We start from the raw sequence: 21,185 nt of genomic DNA, 5'->3' as shown, positions 1-21,185 counted from the left end.
GCTTGTGCATTTTGGCACATTGTTGGTGTTGATACAGTCTGTCCTACATTGTGTTTATCAAAGATAATTTGGCCCACAAAAGAGCTGAGATAGGCGATAAGCTTAGTGAATGCACAGACTACTGCAGCTTGGCGGCATTAATGACATATGCAGCAAGGTATGAGATGGAGATAACCCCCCCTGCTTTGTGTTGGTCATTGTCTTGCAGGAATCTGGGGAATTCCTTTCAGACATCTTGGGGGGATGTGTTAAGTAACAATAGTCTGGAATGAGTATAGGGATTGGACATGTTGGGGGGGTACCCCTCGGTCTCATTTCTTGCTGGGTATAATTAATGAATTGCAAACAGGATCTTCTTTGACTGTGTGACAGGCTGCATGTACATGTACCCTTGTGCTAGTATGCTGAATGACTCAGACAAGAAATTGAAAAGAGCAATTCCACCTAAACATGAAATTATATGCTTGCTCGCTCTCTCTCTGTCCAAATATTGTCAGTTCCTGGTTCTGAATCATCACTGTCAGAGTAACTTTCACATCTAGACGAAGCTCTACATAAAGTAGAAATTCAGATTAACTTTGAATAAAATTGCAGTAACTATGGTATTGGCCATCATTTGGTAACTTTTGTCATTTGGCAGAAAAATCTAATGATGGAATACCAAAATCTGTTTCTGAATGGGTTTCCAGTACTCTGAAAATTAAACAAAGATCTGTTCTCTTTATCTCTCCTCCGGTCTTCCCGTTCACTCACATCTTGTTGTCTTCCCACAACTCCAAATCGTGAAACCGAAACTCACACTTCGCCCTCTCTACCCTTTATCATTCCCTGTTGCACTCATTGCCCGTGCTCCCTTGCTCTTTTTCCCTCTAAAAAACCTGTCAAATCCTCCAAAACTCACCCTCACCAACCATCCCACCAACCACACAAACATACCCTCGTGTTACCCCTGCCTCCCTAACTCAACTGTTTGTAAAACCCCTACCCCCTTTTTTGTCTTCAAACTTCCACGTGGTCACGTGTTTCTCCCTTAATTACTAACCTCCTGCTGTACTTTAACCAACCCTCATCATAAACCTGCAAACCCCTTCCTTTCTCCCCCCCTCCATCCGCTTCATCTCCCTCCCCCTACAACTCAACAGATTGTCAGCAGAGTTGCAGCTCAGAATGGCTTCGATCTAGACCTAGGCTACCGACTCCTCGCCGTTTGCGCCGCACACAGAGACAAGTTCACCCCTAAGTCAGCCGGTAAGTACCTTAATCAATCGTTTCCTCGGCTATTGCAGTCTCCTGCCCCCCCCCCCAACCTGAGCCACAATTGGCCAGGGCATTCCTTTTTTTATTTTCTTCATGGTCATAAACAAATTTGTGTGTACTTGATCTTGGGGAAATCTTCCATTTTGAGAGTGGGTTCCACATGCATTTAATATATCCAGAAAAATTTCGAAAGGCATAGGGGGAAGCTGGAGGATGATTTTTGTGGGAGGAAAAAAAGTGCTAAGGTAGCCAAAAGATGGATGAAGCGCTTTTATTCCGAATAATTGTTGCAAACTATTGGCAAAAGTTGATGCTGCTGTTTACGCATTGCACATGCGCATCATTGTTGGATGTGAACTTCTGGTGGAAAAGTCAGTCTCTTGGACTTCTGTATGATTACACTTTGCACACGTCCCGCAGGCAGAGAAGTACAAGTACTTGCTTTTGTGCGCACCCAGAGACAATCACTTGATTTCAACAATTGTGGACTCTAATTAGTTGAGCCATACTTATCATGAAGAAAGTCACTGAAATAGTGAAGCCGGGTCCCAGCAGATTTAGGGCTTACATGTAGCTGTTTCTTTTCAGTTCATGCAGTGTCTTGAGTGTCGTATCACTGCTCGATTGTGAAAAATGATCCCCGTATCTTCTGAAGCTGTGGACATTTTTGTATTAAAAATGCTGAAATTTATACTTGGAATACTCTTGACTTCTTGCACAAGTATCGAGATATTGAGGGGAAAAGATGTGTGCTGCGGTCAGATACCTTTCAAGCATTGGTTTTAAATTTACGGTGTGCAATTTACAGGGAAAAAAATACGAAGGGGCTGGGAAGCCAGCTGAATTTCAAAGTGTGCAAATTTATATTTCAGTGATTGTCATTGGGCTCATTGGCGGTCATCGCCACGGGGGAAACGGGGGAATGTGGCACCGATGGGAACGTCTCGGGTTCAACATATGGTACAAAACAGCCGTGAGTCACTTCAGGGAGCTCCTTGTCGTGGGGTGTCTCCTGTCTCCACATCATACACGGTGAACCCAGCAGATGAAACGAACTGCTTCACTCGAGTTTATTCAAGTTCAGATCTTTTCTCTATCAGTTCTTTCTCTTTGTACGGTTCCATGCTTCACAAACCTGAACTACACATCTACGTAGCATAGAATATCCAAGGATATCCCAGATACAAGATTTTGAAGGGTTCGGGAAACGTGTGACACTTGTTGTAGATTAAGCAAGGTTCCCGTATCTGTTGTAGAATAGAATCATTGTAATAGCTAGCAGTTGTGTTGTAGTTGAGTCCCGGCACAAGACCCGACAAAGCTTCCCTGCTCAAGTCACAGGAATGAATTTCCTCTGTCAGATTTGCGAATTGACTCTCGATTCGACTTGGTGTTTAAGGACTGGACTCCACCACTTGCCAGTACTGTCTGTCATGACGCTGGTACACATGTACAGTACCAGTAGATAACCTCACATTGTGTCTGTAGAATAGACAGAGCTTGGGTTTGAACGTGCTTCCTGTCGCTTGCGTTTGCATTACAGCTAGAATAGATTTTGTCTTGAATTGTTGTTACATGAGCAAGTGTACGTGCGTTTGAAATGACCACCATCTTTACAGTTAGTGTCTTCCAGTCACCTGGGCTTTGTTGGCTGGTTTGACGTGGGAGGAGACAAGAATGAAGGGGCGGCACCACCACTCAGACGGGAATTTGTCTCTCAGTGTTGGAAATTCAATCAAAATGCCTAAGCCAACATCATTTTTTTTTTAATCAGTTGTTAAAAGTGTAAAAAACAGGTGTCATTATGGTGATATCAGTACCATAATGATTATAATCAAATTATGTGTCAAATTGGCTGGATATTTGCTCTAATTCTAAGCTTTTTTTCTCTGTCGGTGTTTTAGTTTATAGCATCTTACTCTGCATGTCTTTGTCCTTTAAAGTACTTCATCATTTGCGTGCAAATGCATTTAAAAGAGCAAGAATTGCATGTCACAAGAGAGAGCATGGTAGAAGTCAGTTTCAAATTAACCAGGCTGTTTGAGGAAATCCATCCAGTTGGTGATTGTGGAGGGAGCCCTCTGTTGGCACAGTCGTGTCAGTTAGACGTCTTTATCTGGAGAATCAATGGCTGGTTCAGAGATAACCTAGTATACCATGACAACATTTACACACACTCAAACGAACACGTCCTTGCGGCATTCTTGCGCAGTCTATGCGAATGTTTGCATCCAAGTGTTATTATTGAATTCCATGAATTACACCCAGTGCCTTTTTTTGTGCCGTGGCTATCCTTTGCTGCTGTGTGTACATGTATAAATTTATGCCACCATCAATTTTTACTAACCCCCTGCTCATTTGTCCAAATGGGAATTGATCTGCTCAGTCTCATCGATACGCCCGGCAAATTGTGTGTGTGTTTTTTTTTTCTCTCATCAGGTAGAACTGTCCAAATGACACAACATTCGTCGCCTGATGTTGTGCTGTCTGATCAGTCATGTGTTGCATTATCATTGCTCAATATCCATGTGTCATTAACGGTACACTTCATCCTAGCCATCTGTGGCTGCCGTGAGGTTTCCAGTATTGGCCTTTTCTGTTTGCCTTGGAAGTGATGGCTATCAGGATTCACATGTACAGCATCGCACGTGTGAAAAATTATTTCCGTGTTTAATGAACACGCTGTGTACAATTTTCCACTCATGCACTGTTACACAGTGCGTTCAAAACAGCCAGCTGACAGATAATTACATGAATCGCAGGGTAGCAGCCAGACGGGGACAAAGACACCCACCCACACATGTGGATAAACTACTGATAAGACACATACACGGCAGCCCGTGCCCAACCAGATTGAGTAACCGTTCACTGCGCTAGATAAGCTGGGGTGTGGAAGATTCCCACAAGGCGCGGCGTATCTGTGACGGTAAAGCATACCTGGCTAGCACCGCGCCCTAATCGGCCCAGGGACCTGGTGATATCACCTTGGCCACATCCATTTGCAGACCTAGATCCATGAGCTGTGCAGAATTAATTTGCCCGGGACTTCAAATTGAGAAGCAGCAGGGGGCTATATCCATATATCTGCTGTGGCTACTGTCCACCAGCTAGCCTGGTGTCTCTGACAGGCTGGCTCGTTTGTAAGATGTCTTCCGGGTTGATTAGTATTCGTCTTGGTCGCTCTCGCCGGGCAATTGTTTGAGATGGGATGAGTCGGTTGTTTGTGACGGATGAGCATATGCCGGTAAATGAGGTTGGGAAGGACTTGGGGAGAGGGGAGAAACCCAAAACTGATTAGAACCGTGAGGGAATTGCCGCTTACCGGCAAATAGATCTACACCCATGACTTTGTTGATATTGATTAGGATCGATTGAGCCACAAAACCAATTGCAGATTTTGTTGGTTGGAGGGGAATGGTTTCCCCGGGATTTGAGTTAGTGATCATCTGTCACTGCTGCCTGTATTGGTGGGGGTCACTTTTGGTCTTTTTTTACTCTTGAATATCAGTGCTCTCTGCTGGTTGCACTAAATTCAACAAGAAGAAAATTGTGTTCCTATTGATTTTGGGGGTTAACCCTAACGCTCCTCAATCCTTCACCTGTTAGAGGACTGAGGAGTGTCAGGGTTAACTGTTAACAGTTGACAATTTGGCAATTTTCCTGTAGGCCTAGTGCATTCCTTCAGTTTCAGTTTCACAGGTTAGAAGTTTTGGATCTACGATCTCCAATTTGGTTTTTTAATGTCCATTGACTATTGTGATGTCTGTACAACCGGTCAATTTCTACCTTTGGATCATCTTTGAATCAAGCGTTACGCTGCAGATTAATTTTGTTCAGCCCCGTTGACTTTTATTCTGTTTATAGTCCCACTGTTCAGCTTTGCCATTCGTCCACCATGTAGCAGCATGTACAGTCGCGGCCAAAAGGATATATTCACCTGGTGGAGCGTTTTCCTCAAATTTCACAACTTCACTCATCCCTACCAACTTTTCTTTTCATGAGGACAAATAAGATGGGTCTGTACTCAGTGCACATGTTGTATTCGTCCAATCAAAACACCCAGAGGTGTCCGTGTATGGAAAGTTCATATTTCTATTTTCCTCAAAATCAAAATTTTACATTCTCCAAGCCTAATATTCAGTGCCGCTTTCTGTATTTTTGGTCACATCTCATAGTCATAGTGGACCACTTTTTGAAGTGTTTGAAATGACAATAAAGGGGAAGTTGTAAATTTTTTACAAAATTATTTTTATAAATATTAATATTTTGAACCATAAGAAATGTCTCTGAGTATTGTCAATTGAAGTACTTGTACACACTACGGAAATCAAGTTTGGATACAGTTTGTCTGACATCATAAAAAAAGGTAGCACAACTATTTCACAAACAGTGAAATATTGAGGAAAACCGTTTTTCTACCAATTGTGAGTAAACCTTATGCCCCAACTCTGGGTGCAACACTTGTAAGACCAAAGATAAAGACCTAGATAAAGTGAGAATTGTGCAACGTCCACATATAATACAACATCCTGAAATAGTGTAACATGAAGCGAATTTCCTCATCAAAGTCTGCAGTGAATTCTCCCATGGAATTATCAGGCTGTTTCAGTAACTTGTCTCAGCCGGCATTGTGGTCATGCCCTTCAAACTCCACCTCTTTTTTTGTTATGTGAGCCGCAGCATTGATTAAACTTTTACATAAGGATTAACGACCACTGGTAATGAATTAATGATTTTCATTATCCTCTCATGTTTAAATGAAGTTTGGGCTACGAAGTAACATCCTCATACGGTGTTACCTTGTTGACAAATTGTCATTAGAAGAGTTCACAATGTAACAGTGAGACTACTTTATCAAAGTCCAACCCAGTGAGTTTGTTTGAGCAATCATGAGCGAGACAGTGTTACTCCCTGAAGCATACTGTACTGCTTCCATATTTAAGACGACAGAGACAGAGGGAAAAAAATTGTGAAAATTTCATGACTGAATCACTTCTCCCCGAACACCGTATCGTTTCCAAGTATCTTGTTTAATTTGATTCCCAATATGCCTTAAACCTGACCAGCATCAGACACCTTAACTGCAGGTTTTAGTGAGTGATACCCTTGCCGAAAACTTATACCCTCATGCCAAGAAGAACAACACCTGAAGATATTGCAGACGGACTCTGCTCCCTTTTTCTTCCTTGTTTCATGCAATCAACATGCATTGCGCGTTCTACACAGGGCCTCATCTGAAGTCTTCATCCCGGCAAAGACTGAAACCCGATCGTAACTCCCCCCCCCTCACTCACTCCCTTTCTCCTTACCCAACTGACTTGGAGTTATGATGCTCCAACCGGTGCCCTGAATGCAGATTAGATCCCCGGTGTGCATGATCAACTGGACCCAATCTTGTCTTCCCTCCCCCCCTCCCCCATCCCGCGGCATATCAATAATTCATAATTATGTAAGAGAACGATGCATACATATTGCCGTCTCTAATGGGCATGTGGTGCCAGATTGTGCTTGTCCAAAAAGGGAGGGGGGGGAGTCTCTCCCCGGCTTTAGCCCCTACTCTTTTCCTGTCAAGATTTTCATCTTTTGAGTCAGGTACCCTGAGGGGCTGGGCATGACCTGCCAGGTAACTTCATCAACGCCAACTGTTTGGAAATCGAGAGATCGGTGCAGATATTGTGCTGCCAACAGTTGCGCTAAACGGGCACAGTTTTTGGGGGTTTTTTTGTAGGAATCTGAATGAATGTTTCGGCTTCCGATATCAGAATTGGAATGCACGAGAATTACTGGAAATTTATGTCTCAGTGCTTTTTCAGGTGTGCCCCCCCAAAAAATATATTTATACAAATTGAGTTGCCAATTTCAAAAAGGGTGTTCTTTTCAGCTTTCCAGTCAGAGACATTGTGCTAAAATGGCCTCTAGCCTAGCCACGGATGAGATAAATATCAATTGTTATTATCTTATTTTGTAATACCTTAATTTTATCAAACTGCAAAATACAAAGTGAGTTATAAACCTGATAGCGGGTCATGTTGATGTGCCTTGAGACTGTACAAAGAGATTGCACACAAGTACTTTGATGTCATTGTATTGGTAAATATTTGTTCAAATGTTCACTCACAGTTTAAGAGAAAAAGTCAACTTGACCCATCAACCACCAGAAAATTCATCATGTAAATACTTCCTCAGCAATTGTTCTAATGGAAGTGTAATTTCAGATATCATTTGTTAAAAAAAAAAAGAAAGAGACACTGCCATCAATTTGGTGGAAAAGTATTGAATGCACGTCGGTAGCCATTCGGGAAGTGATACATATGCAGATGCTACCAGCACGAAGTACCAGGATAAATTCCGTCTTTGTATTAGCCAATGGGAATGAATAACGGAAATTCAGAAACGCTATGAACATTACTTTAATTACGTTGTGGAGCGTAAATTTTGATTGTTGTGTAGAGAGACTGTCTCTCACAGGGATGATTATCATAGCCGTGCGCCGGCCGTCTCAATAGCTCTAGATACTTTCCTTGTGCGACGCGCTGCCAATTATGCAAAATCTGGGGGCCTGTCCCGCTTCATTGATCGTTGTCACAGGCAGTCCTGATGCAACAAGAAAGCACAGAGCAAAGAACCAGTTAGTCGTAGAGGTTCAACTTTTGCACAGGGCTGCATGAGGGCGCTGCTAGGTGAATTGAGGATGTTTTTAAAGGGTTTAAGGAATTCGATTCTTTTAGGGGGGGGGGCGGTTTTTCTTCGCTATTTTATTGTAAGGGCCGTGGATGGTATCAGTGATTTGTATGCACTGAACTCAAATTTTTATGGCAAGTGACCTAAATGTGGGGATTTGCATCTGCACCTGGGGGCTAATCAGTCAAAGCAAAGAACTATCCCAGTATTCTGTTTATCATAGAATAGGTCTTTCCTCCCCATTCTAAATTTATATGGCACCTTCATATTTCTGTTGTGGGGGTTGTAACCATTTCCTCCCATTTCCCCAGCTAGCCCCTCCCCTCAAAGAAGTCCATTTTATTAAATATTTCCTTTATTTCCTTATTTTGTGTGTGTGTAATTGAGCAATTTTTTTTGTTTTGTTCTGGAAAAATTGTGAATTTTCCACTTTTTTCTCTGTCAAAAAAGTCCTTTTTTCAGAGATTTTTCAGAATTGCCCGCTAAAATTGCTTTTTTTTTTGAGAAATACGCCACAAACTGGTTAGACGACCTCCTGCTGATAAACACATCAATAAAACTGTGGCCATTTCACAGCTGTCAACACGTGCCGCCCCAAAAATAATCATCACTCAGCCTCGTGCGCGCGTCATTCGCTGTCGTCGCACACTTCCATCACCGAGGCCTTGATGCTTTTCTGCCCACTTTTCCTTTTTTCTTCCCTCTTCTCCGCTCCCGAGTGGCACTTGTGCATAATTAAGTTACGCCTAATATCAGTGTTTTGTTTTTTGCCCTCTTGCCTATTTACGTCGAAAATGCCGACGACTTTGAGGAGCATATCTCAGAATTGCAATGATGTTGTCGTGGGCAGGTTGTGTGTGGTAAATTGAAATCAGCACTTCTTGACACAGCCGTCACAATACGTTGTTGTCTGTGATACAGGAAGGATGGTCTGTAATCAACATCCCTGTTCAACAAATGTCACACCTCCCCCTCCCCCCCACACACACACATCTGAAAAAACTCTTTGTATGACTCTGTCTTTATCTAAATCTGTGTGTATGTTGTAACATGAACATTCCCTGTTTGGTGTTTTGTGTTCTGTGTTTTGTGTGAAATTGTCCTGTTGCCGTTGGATCTTGACCAGTTATTATGTAGCGTTTTAGGCAATCCTTCAGGCCTGCGTATGGTGCAATCAAATGCGTATTTGTTTCCAGTGTTAAAGTTTACTAATTCCTTGTATCTTGGCATCTTGTTCTTTGTCATTCTGATATTGTGTGTCATGTTTCATTTTTATGTAACTGTATTTGAAAACTGCACTATAAGTTTTTTCTGGGTATTTTTAGATCTGTTTTGCCTGAGAATTTTTCTAATAATATCATCTGGTTTGACCAATGCAGTTTGGGCTTTCGTTTTAAAGTGAGAGTTTGAAAAATCGAATTCTGAGAGTTTGCTTTCAGTAGAAGAAGCTGCATAGATTCCTGGTCATAGGCAACATGTCGGCCTGTCATTTGATGAGATGCGTTTGAGGTGTCTCTTGAAATTTATTGGACTGGAATCTGTCGGAGGATTTGTTTTTGTGCTTATTTGGCAAGTAATAGTTGTTGACGTGAGAGTTTGAAAAATCGAATTCTGAGAGTTTGTTTTCAGTAGAAGAAGCTGCAGAGGTTCCTGATCATAGGCAACATGTCGGCCTGTCATTTGATGAGATGCGTTTGAGGTGTCTCTTGAAATTTATTGGACTGGAATCTGTCGGAGGATTTGTTTTTGTGCTTATTTGGCAAGTAATAATTGTTGACTCATTTCTTCAAGGGTTGTCTTTTTTCCCTCATTTTTTTGCTTGTCGAGAACTGGATCTCGCTGTCTTCTGAAAAGTTGATGCCTTCACTGTTTGCTTGTTGTGTCAACATGATGCGTGTTTGGAACAGTCGAGATTTAATCATCAGGCAATGGAGCGTAAACAAGTTGCGGCATGCACCCTGTGAAAAAAAGAAGACTAAACCAAACATTTGAGAGAGCTCCCTCGATGATGATTATTCATAAGCACCCAGCTCCTCATTTTTTTTCCCTGACTTTCTTTTTGTGTGCGTGTCTTGCCTTGCCACCACCCTTGCCCCAGGTGAATCCAAGCGTGTCCAATGATTGCCTATGCACCTCGCCTCGGCCGTCCAGGTTGCGAGATTCGCCAACGATACCGTCGCTAGGCCAAAAGCTGTTGAGGATAAGACAACAGCAACCGTGCCGAGCGAGTTGGCTCATCATATTTTTTTTTTCTTCCTTTTTCTCCCCACTTACTTGCTCTGTTTTGCTCCAAGGTTTGGAATATTTATGAGGTCGATCTGGGGCAAGGAAAGCGTCCATCATTATCCCCATCTTGGTAAGGAGTATCGTGATTCTCCTCGTCTGTTCACCTCCCCCCCTTGCTTTCCAGGGAGCAGATGCATTTCTCGAGTAGCTTTAAAGTGGAATATTAGACATCGGGCTAAAGACCGATAAGCAAATGAGGTGACAGATACTTGGATAAATGCCAGGGCCAGCCTAGCCTACATTATCTGGGTTCAACAGATCCTAGAAATGATCAAGATATCTCTGGAGCTCACAAAGCGTTAGTTACCTCAGACACATACTCAGTAACGAGTTGATATTTTAAGTCTGCTTGTTAAAGGGACAGCCAGGCAGATCCAGGTAAACAGCTTCCACTACCACGGTGAATTTGACCCCATCTTTGATCCTGCCATAAATCAGCCAAAAACTCGCTTGATGTCTTGTTCTTGATAGTGATGGATTTTGATGGATTTTAATAGATACCCTGGCTGCCACCCCATTGCATTCCATCAGGGTGTCCTGAAAACTGTCTTTTACCGTGACCTTTTGTAAAAATCAGCATAAATTAAAAATTCCTCAAGTGATATACAAATAATTAAAATGCTAATAAAAAGCAGTAGCTTCTGCCCAATTCCCTGAATTTGGATTATTTCATAGCTCTGTGAAAATCACCGGCTGCGGATATCATTGTCATTGTCTCTGGCTGTAGACCCACTGAAATTATCTCGGCAGAGAAACTGATCAATTTTGCCTTGTCTGGTTTTTATGGTTGCCAGCAGTTTTATGAACACTAATTCAGCAGCTCTTGGGAAAAAAATTCAGCCCATGCCTATATCTAGTAGCAATTTTGTTCCACACAGCTCTTTCAGTGCACCAGTGTCACGTCTTCAGTTTCCGAGTAGGCAGATATTTCACTTACTTTGGTGATTTCTTGTCAGTTACAGCCACAAAGTGTTAATAAATTGCATTCATTTGATGTCCACATCAGGCTTCACTAAGGCCAGTTTCATAAAGTGTCGGCATAGTAACAGGGTAATGCCACGGCAACTGTCAAATAACATGGAGCCACAAAAGGGAAGGTATTGATTTGGTGGGGGAAGACGATATTTATATTCGTCAGCAAATTACATGTACGGTCTCACAATACTTTATTAGAAACGTATATGATTTTTTTTTTTAGTGTGCCTGTTTAATCTGTACTAACATACAGAACAGAGAGTGTTTTGTGAAACACAATTTTTAACGAGCATTTCAATTTAAAAGAACGTTTGACAATATAACATAAAGTCAGTGATTGATTATCAGTGTTTACTGTGCAGGTGGTTAAACTGTGTGTCTTATGAGTTTCTTTGGTACCCCCGTGTTTGGCAGCAAAACAAGAGGAAAGTTGGTACCTGTTCTCACTCGGAATGGAAGCCAACACCAAAGGGGAATTTGTGATGTCATATAGTGTTCGTTCAAACTGGGAATTCATCAAAGTTGAACACATACCTTTTCAGAATTATGCTATTTGAATGTATCTGTCTAAGGTCTTTTTTTTTTGTATCCCAAAGCTGATTTTAATAAGTTGTTAAGGCTCAGATTTCACATTTTGCCACTTTTACAATGTTCAAGCGATAGTAACATTATTCTGGTTTTTTAAATTTTTCTATTCTAGTTTAGACATTTGTATAGTGCAACAGCAAAAAATTAACACGCATCCGTGTCAAAATGGAAAGCTAAAACAACCAAAACCACGGCGTTGCATTTTTACCTTGTGTGACAAGCGATGGATAACAGCACTTTGTGATAGAACACGCATCAGGAAATAAGCACACAATGTAGCTGGTTAGTGAAGTCTGTTGTAAAACGGTCAATTAATTTCTGATGCCGCACTGAGCAATGAGAGCGAGCCAACAATAAAAGCCAAATGTTTGGGGCCCCGAAGCCAACGTTGCGTCAGCGTCGTCATGTGGTACGGGTCTCCTGCAGAGGAAATGTCAGATTTGTTGACAATATTTACAGAAATGCTTGTATTTCAACAGTTAAGTAAGTGAGCTCAGCCATTTTAAAGGGGCACCAAGCCCACTGAAAAGATCCTCATTTGAAAAACAAATTCCTGCACTTAGAGAGGGCTGAAAACTTTCAAAAGCTGTAAAAATGATTGGGTAAACAGGATGGTTTGACTTGTGTCATCTATAGAGGGAAATTATATTTTTAGGCAAATACGGAGGTTTTTGTTTCATATGCGCCCGTGTGTGGCATCAGTCATTACGTGCAAACCATTCGTTGTCTGTGTTGTTTACAAGGTGTTTCACCGGCCACAAGCGACGCAATGTTTGATCACTGAATGACCGACAATCAGTGAGCAAACCTGCACAGACAGAATAGCAGCAACGCCCTCTAGTGTCACATGATGCTCAGAAAAATACCTGTATCTGCAGAAGGCCTTAAAGTTCACTTCCTAGACAGAACAAACAGTGCTGTTGCCTCATTTAAAATCCATTTTGTGGAGGCCGGAAAACACTTAACATGTTTTCATTTTCACGGTCATTATCCATTTTATTGTTCCAGGATAATCAGAGTGAACACAAGTCATTATACTATTGCGTGGCTCCATAAAAATTGATTAATCATTTACCCATGCCTGTTTATCGATCAGATAATTCGTCAGTCTTTCCCTATTGTCTGTGGAAGATTAATGAAATGTACGATGCAACTGTTTGCACCATTAAATGCTGCCTTCACCATTTTTTTTTTTTATCCACATAGCCACAGAGGCCTGAAGAAATATGGTTCCCTTTTGTCTTTATTTTTAGACCAAGAACAGTTATACTTTTTGTTCGTAAGTTTAGTGCTGGGACATGTAAGTGACATTTATGTGACTTCTAATTTTGTGTCAGACCGTTGTGGAATGGGCTTTATGCAAGTGTTCCCTTCGAGTGTTGTGAAAGGTTGTCTTTTTTGTAGAGTGTGGGTTTTCTTGTTGTTTGTTGGTTGGTTGGTTTGTTTGGGGTTGGTTTTTTTTTGTGTTTGTTTTTTTCTCACGCAAAGAAGATAGCATTCAAGGCATTCATATTTTGTGCTTGTGACAAAACCAGTATGTAAGACATACTTGATATTAAGGAGCCGTGACTTTGCTTTCGCAGTTTATCAGAAAACAATATCAATAGTTGTATTATTGTTGAAACCCAAAGTTTTGCTCCCAGATGAAGGAGGAAAGCCAATATTTTGTGGGTAGAGCCCATAGGAGTAGGCATGGACTGAAAACTGAGTCCACATCTCGACCCGGGTGGGATTCAAACCCCGGGACCTAGAGGTTTATGGCAAGAAAAGGGCCCACCTGACTACCACCCGCCCTAATAACTGCTTCCAGGGTTGCTGTCTGAAGAGATCTCCACTACAGCACTGATCGCTTGGATCAATAACTTCACAATCTCTTCTAGATTTCCTGAAATTTTAAATCGATGCAAACAGAAAACAAGGAGGGCTCCCTCAAGCCCTTTGTGTTGACCGTAATTGCCCTAAACCATTTCAGCATGCCAGCCCAACCATCCCCACAACCCCCCCTCCCTCCCTTTTTTTATCTAGACCAGACAAAATATTTCATGCATAAAGGTTTTGTGTATGGGATGCCTTTTCATTTCCGAACAGTGTTCTGTTCCGCGGTATCATTGTGCCTTTTTTTCCTGTCAGGCGCACTTTGTACTGAACGATAATCCTTTGTAAAGAAATAATTCAGCCATTGAATTCACTTGTCAAATAAGCAGGCAGTGCGGTAACATGGTATATTTGGATTGGTTTGTCTTTTTTTTTTTTTTTTTTTTCCTTTTTCTTTTCGTTTTTGTGTGTGTGCGTGTCAGTTTAAAAAGCTCAAGTACGTGCGGAGTTGTCGAGGTTGCATTTTACAGCCAATACAGCGTACTTTGATATTCTGTTCAGGATGGCGTGTTTGATTGCCGGATCACTAAATGAGAATTACTCAATCACTATAATAAGCAGACAAAAGTGGACTTGACTTGAATCAATACATGTCTGCACATGTTGGTGTAAGCGTTGCCGACGTTGAACGCGTACGTCTCTTTCTCTCTGCGTAGTTGCTGGCTCTCAGTCACAATGAAAATTTAATCTTTTGGCAATCGTCTGCCTCTGGTTTGTAAAAAAATTGCCAAATGTAGATTCGTTATTCCTCTATATGCCTCATTGCGCTATGAAAAATATCAGTCATCTGCCACAGATTGTCAGGAAGTCCAGTTATCTCCTTTAATTCTGCTGAAAAAATTGTAAAATTCCTTAAATCACTGCTCTTCAGATGCTCATTTCAGGAGTAGGGTTTTAAAATCTCGTTATTGGCAAAACTGACAAAAATGCACTGGGTTTTTGTTTCTCCTTTAAATTGTATGTTTGGTTACAGTTCTAAATGCTTGCAAATTTACAAGACAAGAAAGCAAACACCAGTTGCCATTAAAACATATTTAATAAGCTTCACTCTTTAATATTGTCACATTGAAAGCACACAGACCAAAAAATGCACGGGTTTCTCAAAACAGCATAAATGAGTTGAGGTCACAGATGCTTCATACAATTTTAGGAGTGGGGAATTTGTGTCACATGTAATCTCCCTTAAATCTGCCGAGCATCTCTGTCAAAATGATCTCTTTGTTTGTTTTGCATCTGGACATCCCTCAGCATGTCTCGCCTTTTTTCTTTTTTTTCCCCTTTTTTTTTTTTTGAGTTTTTATGCAAATGTCCAGAGGATGGAGGCTTCTTTTTTTTGTCTGGGATGGTGTCTCTTTGAAGAAGAAAAAAGGGGGGGAATTGGAGTTGGGATGTATGACGAGGATGTGCCAGCAGGTTCATCGGCACGGCCATCTGTTCCCTCATTGGCACATTATTTCCTTGAAAACCGGCCTGTGCATGTATGTTGCGAGTCTTCGGTCTTTGGGGGAAACATTATTCACGGCTTTGTTTTATTTATCAAATTTTCTCCTTTGCTGTGCCCGTTTGATGCCTAAAGGGCAGTGGAGGGGAGATGTGTTGCGTCAAAAATACCGTTATCTCTGGGTCTTTTTTTTTGTCTCGATTCTGTCTGGTTGGAGTTGTTTTTTGAGCTAATGAGGCAGTTTTGTATCGCCACACTCCATTGTGCAACATTTGCCAACAATTGTTGCCAGATTTTCCCAAGCTCCATTCATGTAGTCTCCTCTCTATCCATTCTGTTCCCTCCTGACAAACTCTTGTAGTGGGGCTCTTCACAGCCTATTACCCAGCAACATGAGTCAGATGAAAAGGCCAAACCATCCCTACCAGTGTCAAAGGATTACTGGTCTGTGCGATTGCCCAGGCTTAATGCCAACCACTAGCCCCTCACAAATTGAGCCAACAAGCCCGCCCCATTGATAGACAAAGTAGTCTGGCCCTCTTGCATATTCATGATGTCTTTGTTCAGCTCTGACATGGCAGAGGCATGGTTATCAGCCCATTACATTTTTTTCTGCCTCTTCTCAGCCTCCTCATTGCCAGGCTTAGAGCCTTTGTAATCCTATACAGTTGAAGGACTAGAAGGTTGAATACTGGTACATGGACAGTACACGTACATGTGTACACACACACACACACACAACAGGCTCGCTGGTCTGTACCACTACTACTGGGTCACAGCAAGGGAGAGCAAGTCGGGCAGTTCCATATTGCTCAGCGGGAGTTATGTATTCTGAGGGAGGAGTAAAAAATTAAAAAAATCCCTCCACATTGTCCTGCTTGATAACCTGAAAAACTTGGGCAAATAGTGAGACTAGGTCGTGGGGCTGGTGGAGGCATCGGGAAGCGATTACTGGTCGTATAAATAGCTTACTGTGACGTGCTCTTGCAGTGGTTGCTGCCGTGGCAGCGTAACCATGGTATAACATTTCCTGCACTTTGCCCACCTCTGTGTGCGCCTGACATCCACAATCCATCAGACCGCCCACTGATCAACTCGCACATCCAGCGCTCTCCTCTGCTCAGTTGCTCATGCCAGCCTGCCACCCCCGTGGCCTGGTGATGGTACGGTCCATGCTAAGTAACAAAAGTGTCATTTGCAAATGATTTGTAAGAGTGGTTATTCAGACAGCCTGGATAGTGTATTCAATCTGGGTGTACAGATCACACTCTTGTATATGTAGCAGTAGTTATACTGGAACGCTGACTTGTGTGCAGGGGGACACGGATTACTATATTTTTTTTTTGTTTCTTAACCCCTTCTCCGAATGAATGCGAGCCACTTGTGTTGATAGCTGGACCGCCACCACTGTTTAACAAGAAACGCCGAGCCCTAACCTGGTGTGTCCTAAGAGGGGGAATTTTTTTTTTTTTAAAACTCTGTGACTTGAGGATTTTGTCTTGTGAATTAAGCGACCTGCATTGATGAGTTGATGAGTGCATTACAGTCTGTCCCTGTGTGGTGGAGCCAGATCCTGTAAGTTTGCCCCAACTATAGCCATGGTGAGTACTGTATATATACATTACATGTGATGATGTGATTGTTAACTGCGTAGCCTACGTGCATGTGTCCGTTATTGTGCTAATTATATTGATAACCATTATGCGTGGGCACTTATTCATGCAATGATTTTGATAATGATTAGGGCATACACATGTACGGCTGGCCGTCTGTGATAGAACTGGTTGTATTGTCAATTTCTTTTGAGAGGATGTTAATATCCTATTGTCAAGTCCAAGTTGCACGTTGCTGGGGATGGACGTGTGTAGCGCCGTCCTATTTTTGACATCATTTGCTGGTTATTGGAAATCTACAATGTACATGTACCCTGTGTCTGTAATCAGCGGTACTAGTTTTAGTTTTGGTTATGAGTCTGTGGATATACATGTGCATCGCTAGCGCAGAGTACGGAGCAAACGTGAATCGGTTGGTTTGCTGATGCACCGCATGGAACATTTATAATTGAACCATTGGCTCTGTAGGGGTGTTAATTTGTCTCATTTGTATGGTGTGCGTGTCCGTAGAGCGATGTGTCTGAGCTTCTGAGCGTGCACCGCGCGCTGATTTTCTTCATGTGTGCATGAATGACGTGTTTTGAAGAATTGCCTTGATCTGCAGAAACTGTAAACTCAGTAGGGAGAATTAGTCTGGTGACATCTAGATGGACAACACGCTCTGCACTCGTGGAGATAGGGAGCCTATCGGTTTCCATCCAGTCTTCTCCCGTCTTACCCTCGTACCCTGTATTTCATCGTGTGTCTGGAAGGAGGACATAAGCTCTTTTGCTCTTTTGCCGGGAAGCATGATCACTGAAAAAAAAAACATTTTCCCGGCAAGAGGACTTATGTATGGAACTGTTTTATTTTAATGAAATATAAAGATTTCTTTGCACTAAGTTTTTAAAAAATTTCCCAAGTTGTTTGATAAGTTCAAAGGTTTCTTTTCGTACAGCCCGTGTTGATTTTGTTGTAAATTTGATCCGTTTTTACTAAATAAAGAGAGTGTGTTTCTTGCACCCTCTTGCTGGTAACATTTTTTCTACTGTGATCATGCTTCCCAGCCTTTTGCCAGGCACACGATGACTTATGGAACATATTTTTATGGTACTGGTACCAGACTATTTGCCTTTGTTGTAGCAGGCAAACTAAATGGGTTAAAGTTCAGTTTAATTCCAGTATCTGGTAAACCACGAGAGAATTGAAGAATTGCACTGATTTGTAATTATCTGATACCAGACACATTACATGTACCAGCAACATGTACCGGTACATTACCAGCAACATCGTTGTCGACCGAAAGTGAAATTCTGCCGTAAAATAACTTTGGTTAAACGTGCACCTCACATATATAAACTTTCAGAAAATGAGTTTGTGCGCTCATGGCTGCATATCCTCATAGTGGAAGCTTTTTATTTGTAAAGTTCTGTGATTCCCGCCGCTAGATAAATGTCTCAGGATTTCTGTGGTTTTGGTTGATAAGGAAATGGATTCCAAGGTGCTTGATAAAAGCACGAAGGATTGGACTTCTTTGGAAATGGTGTTTGAATCAGTGTGGGTTGTGCAACTGGCATGATATGTAAAAAGATGAGTGATTCAACAAGGACAGTCGTCACCTTTGAAAGAAGCTTCTGTTCTGTATGTACTTTACGTAGACACTAGCCTTCACCCCCTAGGTTGTATGTAAAATTGTATTGAAATTGAAAGATTTGGGACTGTTAGGGTTAAGTTGATTTCATAGTAGTCTACAGTTTTTATTGGCAGTCACTTAGTTGACTGAAGTAATCAGTTCTAAAATTGATGTTGTGGTACGTTGGCAGGTTAGTGATGTGAATAAGAGTTAGCTGTTCAGTTAGTTTATGGGTTATCATCCCAGATAGGTTTGCTTAATAGCAGATGGAAAATAGTGAATTGACTGCTGCTTTGGATGGGAATTTAGTGACTTGGTTTGTTTTTTTTTGAGAAGCTAGATGGACAGTTGGTAATCCCAGCATGACTTGCTCACTTTATTTCTTGTACAAGGTTATTCTACTGCACCAGCAGTAGCTGTGTGTCCAGTATTGTAAACTCTGTTTGTGTGGGTTTTTTTTTTTTAAATCATTAAATAGACAATCGCCAAGCTTAAGAGTTACACAGCTATTGTACCAGGCATGTAAACACATAAGCATTACTAGTTAAAGCAACTACATGCTTGGCTTCACAAGACATTCCTTACACCAGCGAAGGAGAAAGAGAGTCGGGAAAAACCTGATCCACTCAGAAGGAGATCTTTTCTTTGGCCTCCGAAGAGCCCAGCGTACCACAGGGTGACTTACAGAGCGACCGGATTAAAAAGAGCTGTGCCTGAAATCCTCTGGAGTTGACACAGTGGGACTTTTTGTGTTTGGCATTTGGCATTGTCATCTGGCGGCTTATCCACAGTTGTGCCGGTGTACACGCCGCCGTTTTTGAGAGGTAGGGTGGCAGCAAACTGGCTCCCTGTCTCAGCGTCACTGTTGAAAATTTTTCCGAACTGCAGCTGCAGTGCCACCAGCTGGGTCCCACTTGTTTAGCTTCCCTGTACATGCTGCTCTCTCTCAGATCATCAGCTCAAGCAGTTTCCTTTCGGTTCCAAAATTGAAAAAGATCCCTGAGCTAAGTCACAGTCAGATAGACAAAGGCTTCAGTGTGTTTGTACCGGTATGTGCGCATGTGTTACCTTTCTGCTTTGACGTAAAATACCGGATGAGTTAAAATTTGGATTCATGTAGTCTGTCTCACAGTGGAATCATCTCGTCTAGCCTCCAGTTCACCAGGCAAAAACATATTTGGCCCCAGAAATTTTGGTCGGTTCCAAATTTACGAGCTCCCTTTTTGGGGGGGATAAATCCTTAGCACAATTAAGTCTTCACATTTCCTTCGAAAATATTGGGTAAAGTGGAAGTACATATATGGCATCAGCACCACGGGTATCATTTCCAAAACAAATAGTTTCCCGTCAGAGGACAGGCAGTTTTTAAGCCCGGCTGGGAAGGGAGAGGCAGATAATTCAATCCCGCCTGAAACCCTGATTGTGACAAAGATCTAACACTTGCTTTGTGAGGTTTCACAAAGTTGCTGATCAAAAGTTAGAATGCCAGTTAAACATTTCTTAGCTGTCGATCATTGCTGAGTGGAACAATTTGAAACCAGCGAATATCTTTAGGCAACGACGACGCAGTTAGAATGCCAATGAACCGTATAAATGCCTCTTCACAAAGTCCCCTTGTTCTGTTCTGTCTGTTCCTTGATTTTTTTTTTCCTCTTCCAGTTAAATCCATTCAAGTTTCCTGACAGTTGTTGCAAAATGGCTAAAATTGTCCAGGTTGTTGGAGTGTTCCAAGGCGACCTCTTTTCCTTTTTAATCGCTTTTCTTCTCATTGCCATTAACTGGAAATAGATTGAACCATTTGATTGGGCAGATTTCTCCTATAATGGGCTTTCTTTTTGCTGGAAAAATACGCCTTTTTTTATCTTGGTGTCTTTTATCTTGGTATCCTTAATTTGTTAAAATGTGGTATTCAGTAGTGAACGTGCTGTGTAAGGTCATTCATTTCTCGGGCATTTTTTTATCCAAAAGAGGGAACCATGTTGCTTGAAAGTGAAACCTCTCTGATTGTGACAGTTTGGCCTTTGTTTGATTGGACTGTCCTTCATCGTTCCACGACCTGTGGTTACTCAGACACTTCCTCACTCAATCAGTGCTCTGGTCAATCGGTGTGGTGCTTGGCTCATTTTGGTGGTTGCCTATGGTCAGGGTTTTAAGTGATAGCGTCCTTCCCCAAGACATGCCAGAAGAGAGCTCTTCCTTTAAGTTTTAAAAGAAGTCTACAATCAGACAGGGTTATGATTAAAGGCTCCATTATTATGTTTGGGTTGTTGCTGTCAGACATGCTGTGAACCGAGTTAAGCTGGTAACCGTAGCACTTTGACCCCCGTGCCTGTTTACTGCACCAAGCACAGGGACGTTTACTCCGTCGGTGGTGTAGTTTATACATGTTTAATGGTGGATCCACAAAAGTCAAGGGCTGCGTTACTGTTTGCACGGTGTCCACCAGTTGCTAGAAGCATTTGGGATCCGAGTTGGAGGTCTGTTGCCTATGTGAGTGAGACCAAGAGAGGACGCTTTGTTGCCTAGCAACAGTGCCCTGTAATGTTTTCTAACAATTCCATTGGTAGCATGCATTATTTCTCTGCAGAATTTATTTTCTGTGATACTTGTAGAATCGAATAAAATGTACACCAAGCTTGAATTTCATATTTTTGGGAGCGTCGCAGCGATCATAAAGAAACATTAATAATGGCAGGGAACTTGGATTAATCTCAAATGTTGCACACTTGTAGTCTAGAAGAATTGACTTTTGTGAACAACATGTTGTGAGCGTCTGGGGTATCGTTCGGAAGTGTTTGGCCAAGAGAAGCCGTTGACAGATTCGTTCAAAAATTGATTCTTTCCTGGGAATCTTTCT

The 21,185-nt window shown here is 41.9% G+C and overlaps 1 protein-coding gene across 6 annotated transcripts in view; it reads left to right on the top strand.

Annotated features, from left to right (window-relative positions):
- Positions 1-21,185, top strand: part of LOC110977558 (zinc finger MIZ domain-containing protein 1-like) — a 167,473-nt gene that overhangs the window by 93,476 nt on the left and 52,812 nt on the right. For 5 of the 6 annotated variants that reach the window (XM_022231790.2, XM_022231791.2, XM_087149161.1 and 2 more), the window contains one exon: positions 1,143-1,248. In XM_022231790.2, coding sequence (XP_022087482.1) covers positions 1,143-1,248 — 106 coding nt within the window. Of the gene's footprint in view, positions 1-1,142; positions 1,249-16,058; positions 16,705-21,185 lie in introns of those variants that run through there. The other variant, XM_022231793.2, reaches the window with a different exon arrangement.

The sequence above is a fragment of the Acanthaster planci genome, linkage group LG19 (genome assembly GCF_054643075.1).
Source record: "Acanthaster planci isolate LZ-2023a linkage group LG19, COTS_SCS, whole genome shotgun sequence".
NCBI classification, from domain to species: domain Eukaryota; kingdom Metazoa; phylum Echinodermata; class Asteroidea; order Valvatida; family Acanthasteridae; genus Acanthaster; species Acanthaster planci.
This window is presented reverse-complemented; position numbering and strand designations above follow the sequence as displayed.